At 38.7% G+C, this 17,375-nt stretch overlaps 1 protein-coding gene across 2 annotated transcripts; it reads right to left on the bottom strand.

Moving 5' to 3' along the window:
- Positions 1-620: 620 nt before the first annotated feature.
- Positions 621-17,163, bottom strand: FBXO8 (F-box protein 8). 2 transcript variants are annotated; one of them, XM_082237289.1, is made up of 6 exons: positions 16,914-17,163; positions 9,913-10,249; positions 8,016-8,142; positions 6,034-6,152; positions 3,584-3,780; positions 621-2,791 (listed from the first exon to the last, which is right to left on the bottom strand). In XM_082237289.1, exons 2-6 carry the CDS (start codon positions 10,239-10,241, stop codon positions 2,604-2,606), a joined length of 960 nt encoding a protein of 319 aa, XP_082093415.1. In that variant the 5' UTR covers positions 10,242-10,249; positions 16,914-17,163; the 3' UTR covers positions 621-2,603. The 2 variants fall into 2 exon arrangements, with proteins under 2 accessions (XP_082093415.1, XP_082093416.1); XM_082237290.1 differs by lacking the exon at positions 16,914-17,163 and adding an exon at positions 13,555-13,693.
- Positions 17,164-17,375: the final 212 nt, after the last annotated feature.

The raw sequence follows: 17,375 nt of genomic DNA on the forward strand, positions 1-17,375 counted from the left end.
ATATTAAAAGCCTTTTAGCACAGTGGGACAGATTTGCATGCAGATTGTGAAGTTTGTATCTTATTACACTTTAAATGAAAATGAAGCCAAAACATGCATGGCGAGGGAAACAGGAAATCCTTCAAGTCTGTCCTTTGTTCATTTTAATAATGCTTTGGAGATTAGAGGAGACGATTTTCTAAAAGCAGTAAAAAAAAAAAGCTGGTAATCAACTCTAAGCTTATTGAGTGATATATTTATTTAAAATAACCATAAAAGTGGGCAACATATTCCTCAATCTGCATTTCATGTCTTCATTTGCAATTCACTAGGAAGCATGCCTGCCTCCCCCCCCCATTTTTCTTTTTAAAGAAATCTGTAGTGTAATTTGGAGTTTCTTCTAAATGGTGTAGCTATGCACTTATATTGGCTGAAAAGTAATACCAGTTTGTCAAGCTAAGAAACTACAAATGAGTAGTTCACATAAATCATGAATCCTAGTAATTGGGAAAAATCAATTATAATGAATTAAATAGCATTATCAAGCACTGTCAACACCACATTACTTCAGGTGGTGTTTTAAATCTTTTCAAAACAGACACACGCAGCCTTTGTCAGTCGAGGACCTTTTAGTCAGTAGATTCTTCTTCAAATTTGTCCTTTATTTGAAGCTTTGAGAAATGTTTTAACTTATTGCATGTTTAAAGATATATTAAATGTATCCTCCCAAATGTAGGATGGGTTTAACTTGCTTTGCAAAAGATACAGAGTAGCCCTGAAAACAAGGAATAGCAGCTGTACAAGATTTTTTTCGCATCTAAAATAAAACTGAATGAAACTGATATACTGAACATCTACAAAACATGGAACTGAAATTTACACATTGAACACATTTATTTGCTTTTGGATGTCTGAGTTTTCTATGGAAATTTTGAGGCCCTAGATAAATTTTTATATTGGGACTCAAACTTTTCCTGTGGCTAATGTTTGTCTACATTATAGCATGAGTTATATTCCATATCAAAGCTGTCTTTAGTTATGCCTGTATTAAGGGATGGAGAGGGTTTAACTACTATCCCTACGAGATTTTTATAAAAACCTTATCCTCCCTCACCCAAAAAAGAAAATAGCCTATTTCCACACACTGGGATTGGTTAAAGGGAAAAAAAGCAGGTTCAGTTATTTGTGCAGAAATGAAAGGAACCCAAGCTGCTTAATTTCCATAGCTTTTAAATATATTCTTTAACATTTCATTATCATAATCAGGACCCCGAGTTTTCATACTGTGAAACTCCATGAGCATATATAGTTCTTGGGTGGGCTATTCTACGGAAAAATGGACACCAGCTATAACTGAGGGGGAAATGGACGTTTATGATTATTGTGTTTCACCTGTGCCAGCTCAAGTAATGCTTGTGCTGCTGTTGGTGAACAATACCACTCAGATAATTCTCACAACCTATTCACAGGCACTGTAGTAGGTAGCAGCAGAAAGTAACTGAGAAAGGAGAATTTTCCATATGCAAGGCACACTTGGGATACTCCAGGCAGGAGAGAGATTTAATTGTTAACGTTGCATAAGTGGAACTTCACACATACAGTGCGGTTTTCTCATTTCTCCCACCTCAAGAATTCCTGAGCATCATCGATCTTTCTGAATAGTTGGGTCAGGACTTGAACAGGAGGAATTGGTGGAAATTGGGTAAGAGGGACCGTATGCAAACAGAAATGCCTTAGGCTTGTGCAAAGGATCCCAGCCACTAATTCTAGGTCAAATTCACCAAGAATGTCTCTTGCTTAAGTGGAAATGAAATGAATCAGCTGTAATGCAACTGTTCTCGCATAACCTCCATGATTTTCAGTGTTAATTTTTTTATTATTACTATTTCTGGTCAGCCGCTATGAAGGCACCCAACCCTGAGGAGCCATAGCTACAAAAAATGTCCCATGTTTTAAGGCACTAAACACTGAGGCACAAAGACAGCCAGATACTACCCAATTATGCTAGGCTGGTGGCTGTAAATGGCAGTTTAGAATCTAAAATGCTTTGTGTCTTTAAATTAGCTTTTGAAGAGTGTGCACACCAAATGCTATTAAACAAAGGCAACAGCAAAATGAACCAGAGCAGTCTCACAAAGTAAAGAAATAAATACGAAAAGACATAGTCTAGTCTAGAGAGAGACAGGAAATTTTTTTAGTTAAAATATTTTACAATAAAATAATTATGGTTATAAATCTCTTTAAATATGTACACATTACATGGTATTTAAAAAAACAAAAGAACTGGTTAAAGTGTTCAAGCAAATCTACTGCATAAGTCCACCATCTTGTCAGTTTAAAATCATAATGTCAGTTTAACATTCAGAAATTGTAACATGTCAAACTAATGGTAATTTTTGTGCAAACTGTAAGCAAATTTTTTAAAAAATCCAAAATTCTTCAGTTCTCATGGTAAGTTGCTAAAAAAATGTTGTTCTTGTACATTTTTGATTGCAGACGGAGGTTAGAATGACCAGCACTAATATAACCCCCATATCTACCAAGAAAACAAACAAAACCCAAATCTCATTGGAGATCCAATTCCTTTTAAACTATAAATTCTAAGTCCTAGCAACTTGTGCTTTTTAGGCAGCCACATGGCCTATAAGGTAGATATTGTCATAAAGGTGCCCAACGAAATCTTCACTAATGTTCTGAGCAGCGCGGCGTGTATTTCGGATAAATTCTCTCTTTGACATTTTATTTTTCACATGAGGACTAGTAAGATCAATGGAAAGCAGAATCAAAGAGTAGCATAGTACATAGACAGCATCTAAGGGGAAAGGGAAGAAAAAGTCATGACTTTGAATAGATAACATTTTAAGAAAACACAACAACTTTTTATAACAATGATTATTTAAACAAATATTTTTTAGGGCATGGCCCTGCCAATGTTTTTCTTGGGGTTTGTTTTTTTAAAACAGTCAACATAATTAAATTTTATGAAATAAAATAAATAAATCTACTCTAAGCATGACTGTCTGGATCAACTAAGAGTACTTAAAATGTTTTTTATTATCATAAGTGTTTTTAAAGGGCTGGGTGGGAAAAAAAGAGGGCTTTGTCTGGTGGGTTGGTGTTTTTTTTGCTACAGGTATCTTCCTGGAGAAGGTGTTCTATAACTGGGCTTCCAATTCCAAAATAGTCCTATCTCTTGCTCTAACAAGCTTCACCTATGATGCATCAATATTCTTGAGTTAAAGAAGAAACAATCACAGGTAAAGGAATGGAGCACAGAGAATATGACTATGCCTGGAATGCTGTACACAATGCTTACTAGAGGTGTCCATCTAACCTGAGCAATCCACTGTGTAGTTACTGGTACTCAAATCACACTAAAACCAATCTGAGCTTAAAAGGAACATAAGCCTGTGTTGGGTTACAGTAAATATATTTACTGGGAAATAAACTCCATTAACACATTACTAAGCCATAAGGAGATGCAGATTCAGAGCTCTTAAATCATGCAAGACCTAAAAAGAAATATTTGCATATTTGTCAGGTCTTGATTAATACTACAAAACAACATTCCACATCATCTAAACTGCAGGCCATTTCTTCTTACCTGGGCTAAGGCCAAGTTCTCTCATCAAATCAGGGTTACAAGCACAAAATCTGTGTGAGAACTTTGTAATAAGAGTCTCAAGATATTCGCCACGCTCCTCAGGGGCATGAATGTGCTTGAAAAACTCTCTTAGTGCATTTGGCAAGAACTGATTTCTGAAGTTGTGTAGCGTCACAAGGTCATCTAAAACATCTCGCCTAATTAAAAAAAAGGAAAAAGAAAAGACAAGTGACAATTATGCAAAACACAGTTTTAAAACTTATCAGTGAAACCTATGCAAGTCTACTCAGATGCAAGTCCCAGTGAATTCAATGGAACCTACCCCAGGTGTGTATAGAACTGTAACCATAAGGACTTTGGTGGGAGGGTTACTTTTCCTTTCTAAATCCTTCATTTCATCAAGACAATAAAGGAAGATCTACAAACTGGAACAAACAGTATACAGTTCAACTTAACATATGTTTAGCACGATAGGTGTGATTTGTACTATAAAGAACACCAAAGTATTATGATCCTGTCCATTGGTATAGCAGGTTAAAGGGTGTTGCAATATGTATAGTTATTTAATTTCTGTGGATATAGAATGGCAAAAATATATTGCATTGCAAGTCTGTATGTATCAACAACATACTGTAAAAAAAACCCCAGACATCATAATTTATCAAGATATGCAAATAATGGAAAACAAAACCTCCCTCTGCTAGAGAAAGATATGGCAATAAGACTAACACAGTTCTTTTAAAATATTGAAACAATGCACTGTAATGCAATCAGATATGCCACAGAAACATCTGATGATGGTCATATATCATATATGCATGTAGTACAGTAGTCTGTACGACTGGTTCATCGATAGCTACTACAGCTGGAAAAATAAGTAACAGTTCTGAGGCTGCTGTTTTCAATTACAAGATGGCTCTTTGAGTGGATCATACATATGTGTTCAGCTCTTAATGCGCCCAACCTTAAGAATCTGCATCGCATTGTCCATGAGACTGTATATCCTGGACACTTCCTCAAACTTTTCAGGTTGCAACAGCTCTCAGTAAGTGCCAATCAAGATTACATGAGCATTCAAAATATTTCCAATACAATTTACAACCTAATCCTACATAGGCAATTTCCAAGGAGCTTACTTCCCAGATACATATATACAGAACTGAGACCTTAATATTTCAAACACCTGAGCCATCAACTGACAAATAAACAAAGCCAATTACAGATAATATTAAACAATAATACATTTCATATGAACACATTTACAACGGAGAATGTCAGATAAAAGGAAGAGAACACATGATGGAAGAGGTATACAGGAAGCAGGTCACAACAGGCACCTCTGCTATACGTTAGTTACAGCCTCCAATTACAGTCCAGGTTTTTACCAAAATGAGTTGTCTCTAAAACTCTAAAATTCATTTCATCCTCAGATCACTTTGATATCCTTTCTGACATTTGTCTATGGGTTTTTGTATATGGAACATTTTTGGGGGTTTTCTGTTGTACACTTTGCTTTTTCTCTTTCTAAGGGCCTATTTACATGTTCCATTTTCCTACTCCTACATCTGCTTGGCTCTTTTTAGGCTTTCATTGCTTTACCCTTTGCTTCAGTTCAAAAGAAAACTCCCTGGCTAGATCAACAGTGTTGTGGTACCTTAACAGGAATAGATTTATTATGGTGTAAACATTTTGTAGAATACATGGACTTTCATGGACTGGATAAAAGTGAGGGGCTCTCACTTTTTCTCCCAAGATACGTTATAAACGGAATCACAACTTTGACTGTTGTTGTTGTTGTTAATAATAATAATAATCAGCAGCAGCAGCGACCACAATTCCAGACATACAGTACACAGTGAGCCAATAAAAACCAAAGTTAGCAGTCAAGAAAACAGGTCTGGAATTCCTTCTGCAAACTAGATAGCTGTCCCAGGGAAGCAACCCAGAGATAGTCTTGAGCATGTAAACAAATAATTATTCCTAGGAAATCCTCAATACCATATATGGATAGTATATTTTTAAAATAATATCAAGAACATCTGAATTTGCTCAAGCACTATAGTGCTTACTAGTTTGAACCTAACATGGCTAAAGAAATGATTCTATAACTGGGGCAAGTGGGTGACAGATGCAACCTGAATAAGATTTTAACTGAGGGATTACTTTCCTTTCCAGAATTTGAAGTGTTTGATGAAGAGCAGAGGAGCATCATTCCAATTAATGCTAGATTTCTATTACAAGAAACTTGCTATCAACACATTTTTCCACTACTGGGTAAATTTAATTGGTAAAGTGCCAAAAAAAGAATAAAAAAGATCCTCAGCTTTGCCGTCACTAAATTGATGTATTTTATTATTAACTAATGCCCCATTCTTCCAGAGTTTCAAATGAAAATACAACTCTACTAAATAAAAGGGAATACAATGCTTCCCAGTTTATAATAAAGTTACCTTTCATCAAGATAGATTCTCAGTTTCTTCCAATTTAGTGTTCTCGTACAGAAGATAAACTTAGCTATTTCCTTTGGTGAATCATCCAGTATTCCATTGGACATGAAGTAGTTGACTCCCTGGGACAAAGAGATGTTTTATATATGCAATATTAGGTTTTTGTGCTCAACAGGGGAATTTGGAATGGAACAAATCCTAATAACGATGAAGAAATTCTATCTTCAGAACTACATTTCAATATATGCCATCCAATTCATATGCAAATAAAACATGCATTAGTGTAGTTATGAATGAGATTTTATATGTAGTAAAGCAGCAGGAAACATACTTCCTTCAACATGAACCTTCTCTCTTTTTTGATTGTGTGTGTCATATTAGGTTGAAATTTAAGACTGCTGTGGAACTGTACTTCATTTCCTAACTGGGTATCATGCTGAAAATTTAGTCAGCCTTTATTATTTAGCATTCATTTTACTTTAAAAGAGTCATTTTCATGTCCTGCTGTGTACAAGATCACATTCAAATGAATGCATGGTTTTGAACTTATAAGATGTTAAAATGCAGGCATGTTTAGCTTGCACATGTCTTGAAACCATGTAACATATTCTAAATGTTAAAAAATATATTTCAGGAAACTCACAGACCAGCATGTGCCGTAAAATATGTTATTTGTCTAGTTCTTATAATCAAATTACAGAAATATTGATTACATTTTCTAGACTATTCTTGCTCTAAACCAGGCATAGGCAAACTCAGCCCTCCAGATGTTTTGGGAGTACAACTCCCATCGTTCCTAGCTAACAGGACCAGTGGTCAGGGATGATGGGAGTTGTAGTCCCAAAACATCTGGAGGGCCGAGTTTGCCTATGCCTGCAGTCTAAACACTATCCACATGAGGAAGAGAAGAGGAAAACTGCTCACACACGTTTAATGAAAATTATAAAATATATGATGAAACATAACACTTGCACAAGGCACTTCTGGTATCCTCCCACTGGAAACTGCACCTACTCCCAACAGCAGCTTGTGCTCCTTCATCAGTGTTTGTCCTTGCTAAAAGCAGCAAGGAAGCCATAACTAGTTTGCTACTGACAAGAACTTAGCTGATGGTCCTATAGTGCAAGTCTGAGGAACCTTTTGGGCCCAGCAGGCTAGATCTTTATCACCCCCAAGCCCATAGGCCAGCTTTGACAAGTGGATGGGAAACCCTCATTTGTCAATCACCTGATGTCATAATGAGGACTGACAGGTGGGTAGTCTGCCCACCTAAGTTGGCTCAAGGGGGTGATTACCTAACATTTCTTTATTTCAACAAAATAGCTTTACAAGACAGAAAAAGCAAACAGAAAATTAGAAAATGAACATGATCAAAAAATTAAGGGCTCTAAACACACACAGGATGCATAAATGTAACACATAACAGTATTTAATTTATTTGGAGTATTTCTAACCCACCTGCTAACCAAAGCTTTCAGTTATCAAACCCGCTACTTTAGATTTAAGGTTTGTTTCAGCATTACAAAGTGATCAGAGACAACTCCGTCCTTTGTTAAAGTAAAACAATCATTATGAGTCAAACTTTCTTTGTTTCTTAATTCCATAACAAAGCTGAAGTTCCAATTAATGAACAGCTTTAGTACACTGGATTGTGTTAGCGTTTTGTGCCACAACTGCATATGTTTATTTTCTCATTTTTTCTACAAATGAGACATTTATTCACAAACCTGAAGTCAAAGGCAAAGTAAAAATAACGTACTTTCTGTTAAACCTTAATCCTAAAACATTTGCTTTAAGTACAAATGGATTTCAATAAAATGTACATCCAAAAAGTATGCTTCTAATTAATGATGATTATTATTCAATTGTACACCTAGTGGGCACTTCTATGCTCCACTAACGTTAGATCTGCCCAGCAGTTTAGAAACCAACAAGAGCACCAGAACTATCACCAACACTTACTATTGTCATCAACATCAACTCACCTCTTCTGGATTGGCATTAAAGGTGAGGCTGCCTTCATCCAACTGCATATACAATTTTCTAAATGAAAATCCCAGAGGCGGACGTTTATTGTATATGGAACAGTGACCCCAAGTGGATTTGCACAATCTACAAAAATGGAGGAAGCATGTTCAGTATGGAAATAGGTTATGCTCTAATTCATTTTCAGGTCCAAGATTTCAGGATTCTAAGAGCCCACCAGATATTACAGTAGTATTTGAAAAGTACCACTTAATGTTTCAGTTATATAACTTAGTACACAGACTTTAATAGGAGTTTTCTAAATAGTCTAAAACATACTTTTCATTATGTTTTATGAACATGAGTGAACCAATTAAATACCTAGGATTTGCACAACTACCGAAAAACTGACTTATTTTTTTGTACTGCATCATTGCCAGCGCAAGTAGAATCAGTACAAAAATCTTCCAAACATATACATGTCTAAATTTCCACACAGAAATAGTTAAACAGATAACTGTAAGTACATGTAAGCCTCTGTAGCGTGAGGGGCTTAATGAATGGTGCTATCCAGTACTTGCCTTCTCATCGTAAAAGTCTCATTAATTAATATTTCAGAGACTAACCGGGTAAGTAAATGTAAACATCAGTTGACCCAAGCTTGAATCTTAAAAAAATAATAAACCTACCAGGCATTAGGAGAGAGAAGCTTTACTTTCAGAGAATTTATCAATTCACAGAGAAGGAATATCATCCAGTGTGTGGTTGTTCTGCTTCATGCAGGATTACAACCCAGTACTGCATATCCTTTAGACAGTATATAATAAGAAAAGAACATCTAACTATATCTGGAACTTGGTGCTTTAGGGTGCAATTGAACTATTAAATTTATTTTTATGAAAAAAATAAATCTCATGAAAAAATTCAAGACGTATTTCCAATCGCATGGGTCAACACATTCCTTTTACCCTTCCAAGGGCTTGCTCTGTACAAAATCTTATTAATGCACACCCACATGTTGGGAAGTGGCACACACAAAACTCATTTTCTCCACTCTCCATTTTTTGTGACCAGTTAGTAAGGTGTAGCCAGGCAAGCAGTTGTTTTGAGCATTATGAAGAGAAGGCTAGCTTTCTGCTTCCAGAAACATTACTGACTGGTGCCATTACACAAAAACAGGCCCTTTCCATTTAAGACAACCTTGTAGCCCAAAGTGCTGATCTCGAAAATATTTGCACTATCAAATTCAGCAAGCCATATGTAGACTAGGGTAGGAACTGAATTTTCATGAGCAATTGAATACTTGTGATAGCTATGCTGAAGAATAGTTCAAGAAGCAGCCACAATGAGTTCAGTGTTATGTTTCATGCTCTCACCAAACATGTAGTTTCACTTTAGAGTCTTTAGACCAGGCATAGGCAAACTTGGCCCTCCAGATGTTTTGAGACTACAATTCCCATCATCCCTGACCACTGGTGGTGTTAGCTAGGGATTATGGGAGTTGTAGTCCCAAAACATCTGGAGGGCTGAGTTTGCCTATGCCTGCTTTAGACCATCATGTACCTAGTTTTGTAATAGAGCCGTTACAGTTTCCACAAGGGTAAGAAGCACGTACAAGAATGCTAACCATTTCTGAAATGCCTCTGCATGACCTGAGAGCACACTCTTTTTCTGAAGTACCATCACCTTTGAAAACTTAAGTTAATTGCTCCTGAAGTTCTATCACTCTGTACTCTCCTTATCGGCTTTAAGTTGCAATTTGGAGACTCAAAAAGCCTAGTTAATTAGCTACAATTACAATTACACAGTAGTTTTTCATTTTTGATGTTTTGTTTAAAGAAGCAAGTGGTTTGGACAAGAAATCCTGGATCTAAATTGACTGTTGTAACCTGTGCTCATGACCTCTCATTAACTTACCCTTGCCAAAGAAGCTCATCATTAGCAAGATCCTGCCAAACACATGAAGCCAGACAGAGGTCTGTTGCATTCAGGTATGACAAAATGGTAAAGCTAAGTTCAGGAGGCAACATTTCCAGGTTGATGAACCCTTCTTGTTCTTTTGACTTCCGAGTTTTCAACAGATGGTAAATGTCAATGCCTCCCTGTGCATGTTTCCGATGGTTTGCGTTTGAAACGTTATTAGCAGCTATCCTTCTACCATGCTCTCTGGACAGATAGCTTTGTCCCGCGTATCCCTGGTGTTGCAGCTGCTGGTTCCTGGCCACTCTCCACAGCCCCTGACCCATCTGCAAGCCTGCAGGTTGTAAAGGGGGGAGGAACACAAGGATACACCCAGATTAGTTCATTAACCAACAGAAGCAACAGTTTCATAGTCATATTTGTAAGAACAAGCAAATAAAGTCTATGGTTCTACATGCAATTATGTTTAAACAGTGCACAGCATCAAAGTGATTTTCACCCAAAGGATTACAAAATGAATGAAAGGCATGACAAACATAACCCATAACAGCATTCTCCAACGTGGTGCCCTCCGGATGTTTTGGACTACAACTTTAAATTCATCCGAACTACTAGCTTTTAAAAAATCAAAATGGTATATTTACTTTGACACTTCAGAAAACCATTAAAATGTCATTGCAAACAACCACCACCAACAGAAGTCTTATAACTGTACTAGAAAGCATTCATGTAAGCCTGCAAACACCAGGAACACTTTCACTGTGGTTTTGCAGGAAATATCTCTTTTCCAAGTATCTTATGAGACTGTGGTGTTTAAAAACTTTTTGTAGCTAGCATATAAATATAACAACTAGATTTTATTTTAGTTTATTGTGTTAAAACAAAGCACACATGCTTTTAAGCAGCTTATTAGGTGTTTGAGAAAACTGGAAAGGCATGATTGAAGCTATTCGATGGAAGACTTTATACTCCAAGAGCTATTTTTTCTGCTCAGGCTTAATGAAGTCCACTTTATTATGACTATCTCTATCTCCAAATTTATACCCTTTGCCACTTCCTTTTATGGGCGAGATGAAAAATGCAACATTTTTGGGAAGTAGGTCAGGTAGAGCAGCACCTCTTAAAAGCTGCAAGAGACAGCTCATTGAAAGATCAGCCCTTTCCCTATGTATGTGTGCGAAAGGAATTTCTACTTTGGGAAGGGGGGGGCTGAATTCTAGCAATTGTTCTCCACAATTATTTGCCAAATAATATTTTAGAAGTTCCAGCTTTGAAGGCAACTTCAGGACAGCTGTTTAGGACTTGGAAATTATTTCACTTCTCTCTAGCATTAAGGGAGCAATGACATTGCCTAGATAAATAAACTGCACTGGGAAAGGAGTCGTGGCAATACATGTGAGGCTGCATTGTGTATACAGATGGAATACTTAAATCCTGTTGATTTCAATAGAATATAACAGCAGCTTGGAGTTGTGCAAAGGACTGTATCCTAAATATGTCCAACATATGTTTTAGACTGCAATTAAAAACATCCTCCCTGAAGTCTAGTTCAGTCACCTTGTAAATTAGGCACCTACATTACGTTTTTCAGTATTAGCTTGTATTTACTAAAAAGCTGAAGGAAAGCTGTATAAGCTCATAGTTTCTCATCATAAAACCTGCTAATTTTAGTGGGGCTTGTGCAGGCAGAACAGGCTTTCCAAGGTCAGTCCCCAAACTCAAGAGTAGTTATCCGTTCTTGACTTGAACATAGGCGCATGAACAGAATAAAAACAACTTTTAGAGAAAGAATGCATGTTGTGACAATATAGAACTTGTCAACTCACTTAATGTAGAACAATTATATGAACTTTATTTACATGTTTTAAAAGAGATCAACAAAGAAAAGGTAAGAATCCCAACAACTTATCACAGGAGTAATCAGAAGATGGTTCACAAGCTACAAATCTGGACCAACCCCCCCACCCACCAAACAATTCAGTAACAGTAGTGTAGGCTGCTGAGTGAGGAGATTATGATGGCTTGATAAGGCTGACAGCCTTATCTTGCCCATCCATGATCATACATACAAATGAGCAAAGCCAGATTAAAACAACAACAACAACCATGAGTCTTGCACAATTCTTAGAAGGTCAACAAATCAAAGGTCTCCTGAATTAGGCCATAAATGCGAACTTACGATGGAAGAAACATAGCCCAGAATCTCAACACTGCTCTAGTAATTTGCATAAACATGTCCAATCTGCAGCAGCAAAGACATTTAAAGGTACACAGTTCCTAAATCAATTGGGCTTTATAGATGAAATTTTCATTGCAGCTCATTGCTAACAGCAGAGCACGGTATACATCATTTAACCATAAATATAAAAATTCAAAATTAGGCAAAACTTAATACAGGGAGGGCTTCCAGGGATAAGGCACCGGGGGCAGGGGTCCCATCTCCTATTTCCTATGCAACGTCATTACATCCAAAACAGTTTTCTATCACTTCATTATAGTGCACAGCACGTGACTGGCATTAAATAAGAATTGAATGGTATTGAAGAATTAAACTATTTCAGCTGATGGTAATATTAATTACTATTAATCATGCTTTTTACAACTGATAACTCAAATAAGCATTGCATTTCAACTTATTTTTGTAACACGGTGTTCTGATCTGCAGCAGATCACAAGCTGTGGACTGTAGTCTAGGAACAACACTACACTTGTAATGACTATGAGCGGAACAAAAGCTTCCGCTTTTCAGAACAAATAATTATGCCAGTTGTTTTGCATTCCAACAATCAGTAGTGTTCAGTACAATTTTATAACATGCTTCTCATCTTTGAAGAATACAGTAAAAATTCATTAACCTGTTCTTAGATGGACAATAAAAACATAGGCAATAAGAAGCAAAAACATACAAAACTTAAATACCACATACACTTTCCCTATTAATACAAGCCTGCTTAAATAAAGATGTTGCATTGCTTTGGTGAAGTGTTTAGAGGCTAGGCTTTGGTGAAATCCAAACTGTAAAGCAGCTATCCAAACTGAAAATAGCCTATATTGCCATATATACTGTTTGCAAGGGCAACTAATAGTATAAGACTGCAAATCATGCATACTTATCTAGGAGACACACTCAGTGGAAATGCATTAGAATCAGATTAAAAATTAACTGAAAATTAATATTTCATACACAACATGGGAGCATTTCACAAGAGAGGCTCTAATAAAACTATATTTGTAACTACTGAAACCTGTCAACAATATTTATAAAAAATAGGTTGTGCTCTCCTTTATACGAAGTACTAACAGAACAGGCTGAAGAGATAAACCAGATTGACATATATAACTACTAGCCAACCAATGACTTCTGTGAAACCAAGAGCTTAAGGCTCTCTGTGGCTTTTCCAAGGATTTATCTCTGCTTTTTTCCTACAAATCAATTATTTTTAGCAATAATCCTGAGATGGACATTCCAGAAGCTGACTACTGGAACATCTAGGATAAAACCTCATATCCTGTAATGAACAATGCCCATTGGAAGAAACATATAGCAAAAAAGAGCATGACGTAAATAACGAAAAGCACATGCTTTTGTGCAATTTGTCTTTCAGCACTCCCCCCCCCCATTAATAAAGCCAGTATCACCTTTCCCCTTCAGCTGCCAGGGTGGGCAGCCAATGGGCTATAGAATGCCATAGCCTTCCCCTCCATGGCTGGAGAGAGTCAGAGAAGGATGTTTTCTACTGCCAGAGGCTTCTTCACCACCACACCGTTCCTATCAGTGGGGGATGAAAAGGGGAAATATGAGGGTGGAGGCTTGGATCCATAAGATCTAAAGTCCTACCATTCCCCCAACCCCCAAACTGGCCACAAAACTATGCCAACCCTTGAACTACCATAGTTATTTCCTTTTCCCAAACAGGCAATTGCAGCAAAAGAAAAGAAAATCCTTGATCATGGAGAATTTCTTTTAATTGCCCTGCCCCACCAACTTTCACCCTAGCCAGCAGGGCATAAGAAGCAGCAGTTCCTCTGCCATGGACTCTCTGCCCCACCTCATCTCCACATGATTCCTCTGCCCATCTCTAATAACAACATTATGGATTATTCTGAAGTTTGCATAGGGAAAGCAGGAACACCTTTCAGACACAACCTGTACACAGTAGGTAACTTCAGCAGAGGACATTTCAAAATTTGCTTCACCAGCACTGCAATCCTATGTATGTCTGCTCAGAAGTAATCCCCACTAAGCACATTAAGAGTTTACTCCTAGGTTAGCACTGAAAAGCTACAGAGAGCCTTAAGCTCTTTGTTTCACAGCAGTCACTGGTTGGCTAGTAGTTATATATGTCAATCTGTTTTATCTCTTCAGGCTGAAATGCAAGAATACATACTACAATAAATTCAGCTTTGCTAAGGAAGATTCTAATCCTTATCTATAACATATTTTTATGCTGCTACTCTATTTCTATGCATTAAAATATATCTACTGTATTTGTAACATCTTAATGGTGTATCTGATTCTGATTTTATTGATGTTTAGCTAATTTTTAAAATGCTTAATTTCGGTATCTCACCCGAGTAAATCTGAGAAGCAGCTAAATAAATGCTAAAACTATATAACTAATTGAACAATATCCGACCAAAGCCTAAATGACATTTCTCAAAGTACAAACATGAACAGGTGCTTAATCACCACACTTCAAACTGATGACAGCTACCACAGAAGGTGAAATCCACAAAGCATAAATAATGAACACCCTAATTTTATGCAAAACTATGCATATTAAGCAGGCTGCAGATCTAAATTACAACAAGGCACATATAGTGCCACATTCTATCCACTGTCAAATTCTGTGGGAGCTGGAAAGGAGACTGTCTTAAGTTCTGTTAAGTGCAACTCATTAGCTGCCAGCTTGCACTGATGGAACTGCACAGCTCCAGCACCACACATACACAGGAGACATTGACCAGACATCAGTTCAACTGCACTGCAGATGTCACAGACGTGAGCAGAGAAAGTGATGAAAGTACAGGACCGAAAGTCACTCCCCCTTCCATGGACAAATGTGACTATAATCCCATCTGATGCAAGATTAACGCTGCATACAGAAAGTATGGATGTTAGAATATTATAATTGATCCACGCCCAAACAGGGCAGGTAGTTCACATTCTCCACACCAAACAAGCCCCGGTGACATGCCATGCTCACCCTCCACAAATGTGTAAGGAGAGAAAACCAACATTCAAGTGAAGTTTGTAATGTAGGGTTCAATCTATAAAATCCAGAAGTGACAACAGAATCATTGCCTTTGCAATGAAACAAAGCCTTGCTTCAAGACATTGGTATCTCTTACCATTCTGACTGGCAAAATAGCAATCCAGGATCTCATCTTCAACACCTAAAAAGTTAAATGCAGCAATGCCAGGACTTAAATTGAGGACTTTAGGCACACAAAACATGTGCTGCACCACTGAGTTGCATCCTCTCTAAACCTTCACCATAACAGGGCTCCATAGCAGAACCTGCCCAAACATATTGCTGTCTAAGGCAAAGGTCAAGATGGTGCTGTCCATACCATACTCAGAAGTTGGCTCAACTGGCAGTTAAACCGTACTTCAACATTGGCAACAGGCAAAGTTTAGGGGGTGCATGAAAGCCTTTGTGACACCAGCAGTGGTGATCTCTGACAGGGAAGTGTCAAAGGGCTGAGAACGACTAGACAGGCACACCACCACACCAATAATGGTATCTGCTGCCTCAAGCAATTGTCTCACCCAGCCTAAGCACAGGGTCAGTCCTAAAGCCAAAGAGGTAGAGGCAAAGAAAAGTGGCATGTCATAGGCCTGACCAACAATTCAATGTACTGGTGATTTGGAGACCTAGATTTAAAGCAGAAATGGCAAACATCTCTCCAATTAGGATTTTGCTTGTTTGGGCATGCACAAGCTTGTATGGAGAGAAACACCAGTCAGATCATCTATAAACTTCCCTTTATTGATAATTTCAAGGTGAACTGCAAAAATTTAAAATGAGTAGAACTGCAGGAAGGAAGACAGCTTTCAACCTTCCCTTTTTTTGAAGAGCCAGTGTGGTGTAGTGGTTAAGAGCGGTAGTCACGTAATCTGGGAAACCGGGTTCGCGTCTCCGCTCCTCCACCTGCAGCTGCTGGGTGACCTTGGGCCAGTCACACTTCTGTGAAGTCTCTCAGCCCCACTCACCTCACAGAGTGTTTGTTGTGGGGGAGGAAGGGAAAGGAGAATGTTAGCCGCTTTGAGACTCCTTAAAGGGAGTGAAAGGCGGGATATCAAATCCAAACTCCTTATTCCAGTGCCGTTTCCCGCTGCTATCCCGGATTGTTAGATATCCCGTAGACTGTCCCTGGGACAGGTGAGACTGCTGATCCCTTATTTTCAAATCTGAAAGTTGACAGCTATGCTAGAGGCACATATCCAATGGCAAAATTGCATTAATGTCTATTGAGAAACTGCTACTGAATCCAGCGAGACTTATTCCAACTTAAGTATGCAATAGGACTTTAGCCCAAGTTAACTTAACCAGAAGTTACCTGTTATGCAATCACTTTTCTCGGTTCCTAAATACCCAAATTATTAAACAGTTTTATGTATTATTAATTTCCTCCATGCACATGTACCGGAAGGGCTGCCGGCTGGGGGGTGGGGAGAGATTACACCACATTTGAACTACTCCCAGGGCGATTTCAGGCGTGTGACACTCTGAGGTGAAGAGCCAGAGCTTGTGCAAGGAAGGGATGCGTGGAGGAACTTAACCCTATGAAGGATACAGGCAGCTTGGGGCAACTTCCCAGCCATGAAAACCCGCTCAAAGAGAGATGCTGCCCAAGCGCATCCCAACCCGGGGGTGGATGAGAGACGGCAAAGTCCGCTCCCCACTCCCCGATTAGCCTCCCGCCGAGGCCGACAACTGGCCGGAGCGCCACTCCCCCCCCCCCCGGGTGTCGCGCTCAAGGCTTCCCCTTACCTGTGCTAGCTCCAGTCCCAACCGCCGCCGCGACGAGCCGTGTTCAAATCGGGTGCGCGAGCCTTATAAGCAGCGGGGGGGGAGGGACCGTCGTCAGGCGGCCTCGTGCAGCCGGCGGAGGAAACGGGCTTCCGGGTCCCTACGCAAAAACATGAGTCGTCACCTCTTCCACACACACACACCCCAGAGCGTCTAAACGCTTCTTGTTGTTGCTGCTGCTGCTGCAGCTGCCGCCACCGCATATGTTGTTACCGGAAGTGATGTCGGCCCCTCCTGGCCCAGAGAGACCGACGCGGGGTTCGCAGCGGTAGATTCGGTTCCACGGGGGTCGGAAATAAAACATACATTATTATTTATTTATTTATTGCGAAAGATTGGCGCTTTTACTCCCCCTTGCAGGACACAGCGCTGTCTGAGAAGAAATTCTAGGGGCCGGCCAATAGGGCTAGCAGCCTCAGAGGG

The sequence above is a fragment of the Podarcis vaucheri genome, assembly GCF_965113315.1.
Source record: "Podarcis vaucheri genome assembly, chromosome: 9".
NCBI classification, from domain to species: domain Eukaryota; kingdom Metazoa; phylum Chordata; class Lepidosauria; order Squamata; family Lacertidae; genus Podarcis; species Podarcis vaucheri.